The sequence below is a fragment of the Chinchilla lanigera genome, unplaced genomic scaffold (genome assembly GCF_000276665.1).
Source record: "Chinchilla lanigera isolate Chin_1 unplaced genomic scaffold, ChiLan1.0 scaffold00113, whole genome shotgun sequence".
Taxonomy (NCBI): Eukaryota; Metazoa; Chordata; class Mammalia; order Rodentia; family Chinchillidae; genus Chinchilla; species Chinchilla lanigera.
Genome location: NW_004955514.1, coordinates 72,209 through 84,839, shown reverse-complemented (window position 1 = coordinate 84,839; position 12,631 = coordinate 72,209). Strand labels below are relative to the sequence as shown.

Genomic DNA, 12,631 nt, shown 5'->3' with positions numbered 1-12,631 from the left:
TTTGTCATCTGGTACCTTGACTGTGGCTGATTGTTTTAAGATAGCTTCACTCACAAGGCCAGCAAGTTATGCTCAGGCCCTGTGTCTCCAGTAGGACAGCTCCAAGCTTCTTCACAATATGACTATATAAGAAAACTAGCACAAGTAGGCAAGTGCTTCTCAAGTCTGTGCCTGCATTTTATATACTGTGCCTTGGTCAAGACAAGTCAAATGGCAGAGTCCAAGTCATTGTCCAAGGGTACTTTATGAGTGTTTGGATATTGGGAGATACATTGGGAACCATTATTGGAGTGGTACATCTCAAGAAATATATACTATATACATTTTCCATTTGTAATTGTGGGTGAAAATAGTTGGATGTCAACATGCATATTTTCCATGAAGTTTAAGTGTACAAAAGCAGGGAATATAGGGGAAACACTCATGTGGAGTGTTAGGGTGTATCCCTGCATTAGTGGGAAAATAGTTTATACATTCCAAGAGTATTTCATTAGCAAAAATTTTAGTGAAAGCACAGTGTGTTTTCCTTTTGCTTAAATGATTCAGTTGTGTCTTTGGGGAATGTTATTGTTGATCAATCCGTGGGTAACTGCTATTTTAAATAAGCCCAAAATGAATTTTTATTCTAATCTGTACCACCTAATGGGCTTATGGTTGTGTGGTTGTAGGGACTTTGATATCCTTATTTGATTCTTCTTTTTGGTACCAGGAATTGAACTAAGGACCTTGCACTTGCCAGGCAGGTGCTATGTCACTGAACTATATCTCTGACTGATATCCTTCTTTGAGATGTAAAGGGCTGTTCTCCAACAGGAGCCTCTTTTCCCCCATTTTTTTCTTATCCAGCTCATGTTTAATGTTTTGAGCAGGAGAATTTAGGACACAGCCACATGCATTCTCTTATGATTCCACTCTGTTCACCTCTAGTCCCAGCTATGCTTCCAGAATCTTCTGTGCATTTCCAAGAGCAACAAAAATGGAATAAATCTCTGGTGAGTTATTTATTCCTCATTTTGTTTTACATCTTATATAATGAACTTTAGGGGGTCCAGGAATTAAGGTGGAAAAGTAGAAAACTAAGATTGAGACTCAGGGGCAACCCATTTGGGACCCTTCCTGCCTCTCAGGAGCTATTTTTATTCCCCATTCCTATTCCTCATTCCTTTTCCCTAATAAATTTTCCTACTCTTAAAAAACACCCGCCCCCCGCAACCAAACAAAAAAATTGAGCCTTAGGGAAGTATACATAAATAAAGTTAGTATATAGATTTAGCAGATTACAAAACCTTAGAGTGTCCAGGTTGAGTGCAGGTTTGTCTCTGGTCTTTCTGATGTCATGATGAGAGGCAGTCACCCTCATTAGATGACATATTGAATTGGGAGACTTGAGGCACCCATTGTTGTCACTGGTCATGTTTAACCACCTAACATAGGCTTTTCTGAAGTTGATAAAATAGTGTGGTCCCAGATAGTTTTTGGCCAGCCTGGAAGACTGAGCCATCCTTTTGTCCTGGAGTAACTGTGTGTACATTTTCCTCACCTTGTGTGTCTGTAGGGTATACAGCAAGCTTTGCTAAGTTGTATTTTCTGGTAGATTCTGCTCATTGGTACTTTAGCCTACTCAGTGAATTCTCAATTCATTTCTTCAGAAGTTCACTAGTAACCTAAATTACAGCAAAATCCACTGACCAGTTGACACTGCTTTTCGATGCACAAAATGTCTTAATTTTCTAGTTTACCTTACCTGTTTTTTTATTGGTATATATGTGTAGTACATAATGTTTACATTCCTTGTGGGGAGTTGGTATATGTACAAAATACATCTTGATTCCTTTTTCATCCCCTTCCTTCCCTCCCCTTATCTGTTTTTTTTTACTTAGGTTTTTGATGTCCAAGAAAAAATAACCAAATCCAATGTCATAAAGTTTCTCCCTTGTTTTTTTCTTAATTGAACATTTTAAATAAGTATAGTTTGTATCACAACATATAAGATGATTGTTAATTCTTTGTACAAAATAATACTCAGTCTAAAATTAAACGCTTTCTTAAATTAAAGTGCTTTCTTTGATCTCTGATAACTTTAACAGTGCTCTGACAGTGCCAGGTTCTGTTGATTAAGCATGTGACTAAGACCAGATCTCTCCAAGTGGAAATCATTTCTACCTCAAAGTTGGTCTCCTGTAAGCTATTTGTTGTCCTTTTAGGGTTGACTGTCAATGCAAATTTTATTGGCCTCTTATTATTTGTGCCATATGTTTTAGAAGGTGGATGATATTCACTGTCATATGCACACTGGGAATTCTTTTGAATTTAGGAGGGAAATATAAGGGGGCCTGTGAACATAACATTAATCTCTAGGTAATTTGCTAACAGCAGTGAGTATATGAAGTATTTATTATTGGAAGTATGTTGAGTATCTAAGTCAGAATCATTCTGTAATCAGATTGTCAAATGCCCTTACTGCCTTTTTCGCTCATCACAGCTCAGGACTGCTTACCTAGAAAGGTATCTTTTTTACTTTTGTTAATGTGCTGTGTGTTTTTTATGATTTCGTGATTGCACTGTTCTGGTCTCTTTTTCCTCAGGCATATTCTTTTGGAACATATAAACATTTTTGACTTCTCAGTGAAGCACAACCTGATAACACAGAAAAATGTAGGTTTTTTTTTACTTCCTTATTTCTCTGACTTACCTTGAGTTTGTATCTAAATTAGCTGATTGCAGTCATGTGTTTGTGCTTCATGTCATCATAGCAGATCATGTGCTCCTTAGTGGAGAATTCATGTCCTGCCTTTATCCTGGCAACATGGACATTCCCAAATCTATATGGGAAACTTCAGGATGGTATTTTTAGTGATTAACAAATCAGTGCTGAGGCAGGATGTTTCTGCTGTGGTTTTTCTTTCTCCCACCATGCAGAGTGTAGAACAAGCTCCCTCTCACATATGTGTGCATATACACACACTTGTATACACACACACACACACACACACACACACTGATCTCCCAGACTTTGTGTTCTGAAGATTGTAGGGCTGATGACTTGAGTGAAGAGAAACATGCCATTACAGGGGTTAGTGTCATTTGAGGACGTGGCTGTGGACTTCAGCTGGGAGGAATGGCAGGATCTGGACGATGCTCAGAGGACCCTATACAGGGATGTGATGCTGGAGACCTACAGCAGCCTGGTGTCCTTGGGTGAGTGAAATATTACAGTAACTTCCAGGAACAAGTGCTTTCTTCTCAGTATATAGAACAGGTAAATGGTTTCACAGCATTTAGGTGTAAGGGTCCAGCCTATGAAGGATGTATCTTTGCTCTCCTACAAAAGGCTCACACTGGCCCCTTTATGGTACAGCTCCTGAAACCATACTGTTGGCTTTCTTTTCTCTCTCTTCCCTCCTTCCTTCTTTTGCTCCTTCTCTCTTTTCTGTTCTGTTCTGTTCTGTTCTGTTCCGGTCTGATCTGGTCCAGTCCAGTCCGGTCCAGTTCGGTCTGGTCCTGTGCTGTCCTGTCCCTGTCCCTGTCCTTTCTTTGAGACAGGGTTTCACTATATAGTTTAGGCTGGCCTTGATCTTACTATGTAGCCCAGGCTGGCCTTGAACTTATGGCCACCTTCCTGCCTCAGCCTCCCAAGTGCTGGGATTATAGGCATGTGTCATCATGCCTGGCATTTGGCTTTCTTCAAAGTCCTTGAAATAGCAATATGCCAGAAGTCCTGCTTCATTTCCAACTAACAGGGCATTGCAATCCCAAACCTGAGGTGATCGCCAAGCTGGAGCAGGGAGCACAGCCATGGATGAGAGAAGAAGGCCCAAGCCATACACTCACAGGTCAGTTGTGTCCTTGGGAGGGGCTAGGAAGAGCAGAGTCCAGCTGATGGGGCTGTGCTGGGCTGTTTGTGGAGTGTTTCTCCAGCTCCTCAGGGTCAGATGCCTGTGCTACTTGCTGCACAGCTTCTCAAGACTAGGTCCACCACCTCCTACTTTTCTTAGACTTCTACAACTCCAGCCATTTTCTGGCTCTTTTAGTGTGAGTTTCTCTTAAGTTCTCAGTTGCCCCCTTTTCCTCTATTCTCAAGGCCTTATAGTATTATTATTACTATTACTATTATTATTATTATTATTATTATTATTAATGCATTTACTCATTCCTTCCATACATATTAGAATTGGGCAACTCATAAGTGCTAGTGTTTTGTGATTGTGGAGATAATAGTAATTAAACAAATATATCTCCTTTTAAAGAGTTTATGTTCTTTCAAAAGAGAAAACCCAAACAAGTACAAAGTCCACCCAAAAAATGTATACACACTTTAGGAAAATAAAAACTTTATAAATATTTTAATACTAAATTTATTGAGACATCATGAGATTAATACAAGTCACCTTTGACCTCTATAATTACAAGAGGTGCTCAAGGTGGTGACTGTTAGCTTCCAGACATTTATTAGTACAACAAACTGCTGCTTGGTAACCTTGATCACTGGGATTGCTGCGCATGCATTTTCAATTTCTTCTCTAAGGGCTGGCATTATAGTGGCTTCTCTGTGATATATGACATTCCCTAGGGTCCCCCATATGAGGGTAGCACCATGTGTTGAAAAAATATCATACTATTTTTCTTCTCCTGAATTGTGTATACATTTTTTGGGCAGACTGTGTATATCCATTGTGAGATAAGAGCCATAAAGAATGCTTTACCAGGATGAGGTAGGAAATGGGGTATTTTAGGAAGGGTTCTAAGGGGAGGCAGTTCTTGAGATGACAGTGTCCCAATTTATTATATAATATGTAGGTGAATATATAATCTAAGAGAGTGTATATCGCTGGTAGATACACAACTTTGGAAATCAGTAGTAGCTTTGAGGGAAGAGGTTTATGAGTCACACTTGTATGTCAGGACATCAGAGTCAGGGTACCAGGGAGGACTTAACCCAGGGAGAACTCTCCACCATTTCCCATTAACAGGGCACTGCACCCCCAGCCCAGAGGAGACCATCAAACTGGAGCAGGGAGCACAGCCATGGATGGGAGAAGAACACCCAAGCCCGACCCTTACAGGTCAGTTGTGTCCTGGGAAGGGGTCTGGGTGGAAAGAACCCAGCTGATGAGGCTGTATTGGGCTGTTTTCAGCAGTCTTTTTCCCAGTTCCCACAGTCCTGAACTCTGTTGAGGAGCTCCGATTTCTGTGTGGGAGTGGAGTTTGAAGTTAGAATTTTCCCCTCTTCTTTGTGGACATCATTCTTAAACAACAAAGAGAATAAAGAATGTATGGTAAATTTCATTTTCTGTAAAATGAGGCAGATGAAATGCCATTTTATTGAACAAAAGCTTCAGGAGCAACTTGTCATCAAGCAGGGCTGCAGCAGGACCTGGGGAACAAGGCTGGATTGTTGCAATGGTGGGTACAATCTGGGGGTACAGAACCAGGACAGGGTGGCCAGGTGGTGGAATTGTGTTAGAGTTTTGAGACTCAGAGGATATTAGGTTATATTTGGAATTTGGAGGACATTCTTTTTATCTAGGATGGGGAAGGAAAGAGTTGAAATCTCCCACAGGTCCCTATAGCCATTCTCCAGGGAAGAGGAAAGACTAAACAAATGTAGGTACAAATCCTTCCTCTCGGGAGACATTCATACTTAGATTCCAGGCAAGGAAGTGGTTCTATTATGCATCCAACCATAGCTGATCCTAAGAGATCTTACCATCTTCAAAACTAAAGGATAAGAGAAGCAGTACAAAATGCCTGCAACTAAAAAGAAAAAATATTTTGGAAGATCACGGAAAACCAATGGCAGATGAACAACAGTTAATTTTAAACTACAACCAGGGCTGGGTATGGTGGCTCATGCCTGTAATCCCAGCACTCAAGAGGCTAAGGTGGGAGGATTGCTGCCTGTTCAAGGCCAGCCTGGGCTACAAAGAGAGTTCAAGACCAGCCCAAATTGCATAGTGAAGCCCTGTCTCAAAAGACAAAACAAAAACAAAAAACTACAACTAGGCAGCAATGAAATATTTTGACTAAATATTTCCTCAGATATTAAAAGAAAAAAAAAAAAAACCTTGAAGAAACAGAGAAAAACACAATATTGTAAAAAGCATTAAATTACTCATTATATTCACTTTAGGGGAAAAGTGAATATAATGACTTACTATAAGCCATATACTTTCCATATACTTACCATAAGCCTATACCTGTTATTGGTATTTTATAATTTTTAGCCAGTAGGATGGGAAGAAGCTTCCTTACCTTTACATGAGCATTCCATAAGAAATGCTTAATGTGGCTTAGGAGTATGTTTGTCATTATTGATCATTTTAGATGTCCAGAAAGTGGAAGACCTGGGTAAGACCAGCCAGGACAGTCCAGACAGATGTCTGTGGCAAGTTGTGATCACCAACAACAAGGCAACAGAGGAACAAGCTGGATTAGAAAGAACATTTGATTTGAGCTCCAATCATATTTCAAAGCTGGTTATAAATAATGAAAACTACTTAGGAATGAGGACTGAAGAGTTTATTGTGTATCAGAATGTGCTCCTCCCTAGTGTGCCTGATGAGATGCCTGCTGGAACAAGACCTGATACCCATGGTATGGTTGGGAAATCCCGTGGACATCCTGAGTATCTCAGTCAGCGTCACAGGATTCAAAATGGGCAGCAGGATTTTGAGCATAGTGGAGAAATGAAGGCTGTCAACACAGAGGCAGTATTCTTCATACATCAGCAGGTGCATGTGGGAGAGTCCTATGAATATAGTCAACATGGGCAAGCCTGTGATAAGTCAGCTCTCATTGTCCAAAAGATAACTCAGGTAGGGAGGAAGATGCTTGAATGTAACTTATGTGGGAAGACATTCCACTCAAACCCTGCACTCACTAAATATCAGAGAATGAACATAGGAGAGAAACCCCACATATGTAGTGACTGTGGTGAAATATTCATTAAGGAAGCATACCTTACAACTGACCAGAAGAAACACACAGAAGAGAAGCCCTATGAGTATAACACATGTATGGAATCTTTCTACCAGAAGTCAGGGCTCACTTCACAACCTAGAACTCACACAGGAGAGAAACCCTATGCATGTAATGAATGCAGGAAATCTTTCTACCGCAAGTCAGACCTTACTGTGCATCAGAGAACTCACACAGGAGAGAAGCCCTATGAATGTAATGAGTGTAGGAAATCGTTCAACCAGAAGTCGAACCTCAGCAGACATCAGAGGACTCACACAGGAGAGAAACCCTATGAGTGTAATAAATGTGGGAAATCTTTTAACCAGAAGTCAGACCTCATTTTACACCTGAGAATTCACACAGGAGAGAAGCCCTATGAATGTAATGAATGTAGGAAATCTTTCTATAAGAAGTCAGACCTCACTGTACATCAGAGAACTCACACAGGAGAGAAACCCTATGAATGTAAAGAATGTAGGAAAACTTTCTATCAGAAATCAAAACTTACTGTGCATCAGAGAACACACACAGGAGAGAAACCCTATGAATGTAACGAATGTGGGAAGTCTTTCTATCAGAAGTCAGACCTCACTGTGCATCAGCGAACACATACAGGAGAGAAACCCTATGAGTGTAACAAATGTTGGAAGTCTTTCTATCAGAAATCAGTGCTCACTGTGCACCAGAGAACTCACACAGGAGAGAAACCTTATGAATGTAATGAATGCAGGAAAACCTTTTGCCAGAAGTCACATCTCAGCAGGCATCAGAGAACTCACACAAGGTAGACACCTTGTGAGCAATGAAGAGGAAATCAGTCAGAAGCCAGTCCTTACCATACATCAAAAAACTCAGGCAGGAGAAAGATCCTGTGAGTGTAGGAAAACATTTTATTAGCCATGACATCTCAGCAAACCTGAGAAATTATGTAAAGGTGGCTGTATCCCCAAGCGCACTCTTTTTTTCATTGGTAGACTGGCCCACATTGCTTGGTTTCCCATCATTGTGGTGGGACCATGTGCCTGGACACTGTTGGGTGTTGTAAATCTAGTCTTGGGCATTACTTCCTAGTGAGGCAATGACCATGAGGTACTTCTTAACCAAGTTGTATGCCCTGTGAGGCTGAATCCACATGATCCCCAGGTGGCCCTGGGAGTGTTGGTGGAGAAAGCTGAAGTGAGATTAGGAAGTGACTAAGGGGAGCAGAGATTTTGCCGCTTCCACCCCACAGTCTCCTTGTATACTTTGCCTTAGTGAGAAAATCATACTCGGTTTTTCTGTTTTCTGAGCTGTTGTATGTGAGTTTTTCATATTGTGACACAGACAGCCCACCCTTGCCAGTTCAGCTTTTGCATGATTGATTTTTCTTGTGCATCAGAAAATTTACACACGGGACATGTGTGTTGTCATCTTTCATCCCCCAGTTGGTTTATGGAAAGGTCAAAGAAACTGCAGGGAAAAATAAATTTGGGGACACTGCTAGGGACAACTCATTAAATATAGAGTGTAAATTTTTCCAAATTCCATCAGTTTTCAAGAGAAAGTACATTTTTATATGTCAGAGTTTGTAACAAAACAGTCACAATTTGTAATGTGGACCAAAAATTTTAAATAAAATGGTTAAATTTGGTTTGGACATACAAAACACAGTTAACACAGCAAGGTTCCGTCCTTTCTGTGGCCTCTTGAGGACATTGCTGTGCCAGAGACATTGGTGGTTGTAGCCCAGGGGTGTGGTGCTGCTAGCATCTGCTGGGTGGACAATGAGAGGGTGCTGGGTGGTGGAACTCAGGCCCTGTATATACATGATGTGCATGTGGGTGCTGTGTGCCACCAGGTCTTTTTGCCTAATTGAATCTCCCAGAAGTAGGATGGAAAATGTGTGCCTTTAGCTTACACACTGATTTTAAACATCAAGAGCTGCTCTTCATTGTAGTTTGTTAAATGTATTGGGTCTAAACTTTAAAGAATTTTATTATACTTCCCCTAACACTTCTAGTATATGTAAATTTCTTGACCATTATTACTAAACTGTCTCTTTTGTGAAGAAGACTGTTTCCTCTTGAACTTTACCTCTTACAGAGGGCCAGCTATAGGCTAACAATATTCTTTACACAGAAACATAATTCATGCTCTCAATTGTTAATATCTTAATCCTCAGTTCATTTAAATAGCTCTCAACAACAGCATTCACTTTGTTCAGGTCAGTAGAAGGCAGTCACTAGAGGGAAATAACCCTTTTGTCTCTGTCTTTTTCTTTGGGGGTGGTGTTTGAGATAGGGTCTTCCTGTGTAGTTCAGGATGACCTGGAACTCACTATGTAGCCAAGGCTGGCCTCAAACTCACAGTGATCCTCATGCCTCTCTCTTTTGTCCCTGTGTCCTCTCTGGAGTCTTGGAGGCTGTAGTCAGGGTCAGCAGCTCAGCTGGAGAGCACTGTGCCCCCAACCTCATTCAGGTTGCCAGAATTTCCTTGAAATGTTTGGCTGAGGGAAGTGACCTCAAAGGCAGGGCACAGAGCTATTGTTTCCTTAAGGCCAGTGTGGAGTTTCACTCTAGCCTGGTAGAACAACTCTTTTTGCAGTGATCAGGTTCAAACTTGGGGCCTTGTATATACTTGGCAGGTGCTGTGCCACTGAGCCTGTGGTAGGATTGTCCTAGACCTATGATTGAGGGTGATTAGAGCCAAATTCCACATCCCATCTCCAGGGCAGAGTGTCATGTGAGGGCATGTCTGCCATTAGATATGAGTTCCTTTGTTTTTAGGGTAGTGAAGTTGTAGATTTTTGGTTTTTGCAGAAGTGAGTTGTTAGAGGATTTGTAACAGTTACTCATAAATACCACATGCTGTAGATAGTGTAGAATCACTGCCTGTAAGAAATTGCTCTGAAGATCACTGTCTCTGCATTCTTTCTGGTCCCCAGCCCCAAAGTTCAGCTCCCTTGTTTGAAGGAGTGTCTTGTGTATGGATAAAAGTTCTGTGCATGTGGCCTGGCTTTAGGTCTTCCTGTTCTGTGAACTATTGATTGTAAATGTTGTTGGGGTTCCTCTTGGTGTCCCTGGCTGGTTTAATGACAAGATTTGTGGGCTTTCTTGTGTTATCTGTCACAAGAGTAAATCAAATTTGTTGCTGATTTACTCCTGATCCATTCTGTGCATGTTCTCAGGCTGCTCTGACAAAATGCCAGTTTTAATGGTGAAAACATTTGTTTTCTTACTATTCTGGAAATACAATCTCCTGGGAAGTTAGGGCTTCCACATGTGAATTTTAGAAAGAAAAACATTCAGTCTATATCACCCAGTGATTTGAAATGTCATCTTTACATATAGTAAGTTACTATTTGGAGTGGCTGTGTTTGTCTGCCTGTGGTGGGATTGTCTTAGACCCATGATTGAGGGCGATTAGAGCCAAGTTCCACATCCCATCTCCAGGGCAGAATGTCATGTAAGGGCATGTCTGCCCTTAGATATGAGTTCCTTTGTTTTTAGGGCAGTGAGGTGGTAGATTTTTGGTTTTTGTAGAAGCGAGTTGTTAGAGGATTTGTAACAGTTACTCATAAATACTGCTGTGTTTGTCAGCATTTCTTCCTTGTGTTAGTGTAGTCACAGGCCAGCTGTAGGACTGTGGGGTGTTACTGCATGGCAAGTGTTTTGTTCTGGGTGTGGAGTGAATCTCCTATGGCCTCTGAGAATACTGTACTCACGGGTATGGGGGACTGTGGCTGGAGCTGCTGCATTGCCAGGATCTGCACTTAGGAGTGAGGGAGGCTGTGACACAGTGTCCTGAAGGACATAAGGCCCTAAGGCACACACCATAAGCCTCTTCCTGAAGTTGACAAAGACAACATGCTTCTCCTGTTATTTCTTTGTTCTTCTTGCATAGGGGCAATGGGTTGCTCTTGGTTGCCGTTGGGTCTTGACTTGACTGAACTTCTTTGTCCTATGGCTAATCTTTTGGGTTTCACTGATTAATCTGTAGATACTTGTACCCAAAGATGATAATGTCTAAAAATATTTTTGGCTTCTTTTCCTTTTAATACATTTTAAAACTTTTTTTTAATCCCCTCCATCAATTCTTAATTTTATTTAAAATCTATTCACTTCCTGTTCCTCACCCACAGCTCCTTCTGGATCTGTCTGGGCTTATGTGTAGCTTAGACCTGAGCAAGAACTTACTAGAGGGACTGCTGTGTTCATTATGTTCAGGCAGTGATGGCTGTCACCTCCTTCTAAGAATCGTTCCATCCAGAATCAAGTCCATGCAGTTCACACTTCAGGGCTCCAGGTGTCTAGGAGTTGGATTTTGTGTGAGAAAGTGGAAATCTAAGGCTACTGTTTTGTCCCCAGGCTCCTCGTGAATATGCAGGATGGGGGCTGGACACCCATATTGTCTGCAGAGAGCAGGGACTTGCCGTTTCCCTTGTCCACACAAGGTGGACCTGTGGTGCTAGAAATGTGTGCGGGTGATTGCTTTCCTCGTCCAGTGTACTCAAAGCCTACTGCAGACTCAAACACAGGGCAGGTGCTGCTTTTTTCTAGATACCTTTTTTCCTTTTTCCCAAAGGAATTTTAGAAACTTGATTATAGAAAATTTTAAATGTAAAGCCAAAATAATGATGTGATGAGCCCTCATGCATCAAATATTAAGCCTTGACAGTGATCAGTTTGTGACCAATTTCTATTTAAAAATTTAGATCCCTTCCCTCCACAATGATGATTTTCATACTGATTCATTTGGTTCATAAATACTTCCAACTGTAACATGTAGGAGAAAATGATTTTTTACAAAGCATAATCATGCCATTGTCCTCTAAAAAACTTTATTTCTCATAAAAATATATATTTATATACACATCTGTAATTATTCCATAGTCACTTTATTCAAAGTAGGACTCAGATAAAGTGCACACATTGTGATGGATACTCTGTCTCCTACATATCTTAGTCCATAGATTCTCTTTCCCTTTTCTGTCCAGAAACATGTTTCTCATTTGAGCCATTCCTCCAGCACAGTGTCACAGCAGCTCACTGCTGAGGGTGCCAAACTCACTCTTGATGCTGGTTGCTCAGTTAACAGAGCACACACACTGACAATTTCTTCCTTTCAGGTTAGTCTAAGCAATGCGTTCAGGCACGAGGACACCTGCAGTGCCTTTCCAGACCTTACAGTGCTATTTCATATGACTCTGTCATGGAATTCGAGGCACTTCTTAGTCACAGTTCATTTTTCTAAACTTTTAGAGAAGATTCTGGAGTAAGAATTTTCACAGGGAGAGAATGGGGACATCTGGACCTCCCTAATCAGGGGTTACTGTGATAACTAATGCAATTAACAGTGAGTTAATTACATGACTTTCTGAGTGATAGGCATGCTGAGAAAGGTAGATCTATTTTCAGTGATGAACTGGGGCAGGCCAGAGAGGGCACAACCAACTAGCGAAGTCCTGAGGCTTTTACCCCCCGCCCAGGTACAGTGGAGAAGACCTTTGACTCTAGTGGTGGTGTGGGTGTAACTAGATGCACCCCAAAATTTGTCTTGGGAGAAGAGCCAGGAGGTGTCTTATGCCAGAGTCTGAGACAGGCCTATGAGCATCAAAACAACAGGGAACTCCATCAGGGGCTTTCTTACTTGACAACTACATTGAGCAGGACAGTAAGGAAACAGCCAACAC

At 41.3% G+C, this 12,631-nt stretch overlaps 1 protein-coding gene across 1 annotated transcript in view; it reads left to right on the top strand.

Annotated features, from left to right (window-relative positions):
* The first annotated feature begins 3,109 nt into the window (after positions 1-3,109).
* Znf721 (zinc finger protein 721) overlaps positions 3,110-12,631 on the top strand; it is a 70,990-nt gene continuing 61,468 nt past the window's right edge. Inside the window, exons 1-3 of the mRNA XM_013506812.1 lie at positions 3,110-3,198; positions 3,741-3,833; positions 4,971-5,063. Of these exons, the coding sequence (XP_013362266.1) occupies positions 3,796-3,833; positions 4,971-5,063 (131 nt within the window). The 5' untranslated portion in view covers positions 3,110-3,198; positions 3,741-3,795. The remainder of the gene's footprint in view (positions 3,199-3,740; positions 3,834-4,970; positions 5,064-12,631) is intronic.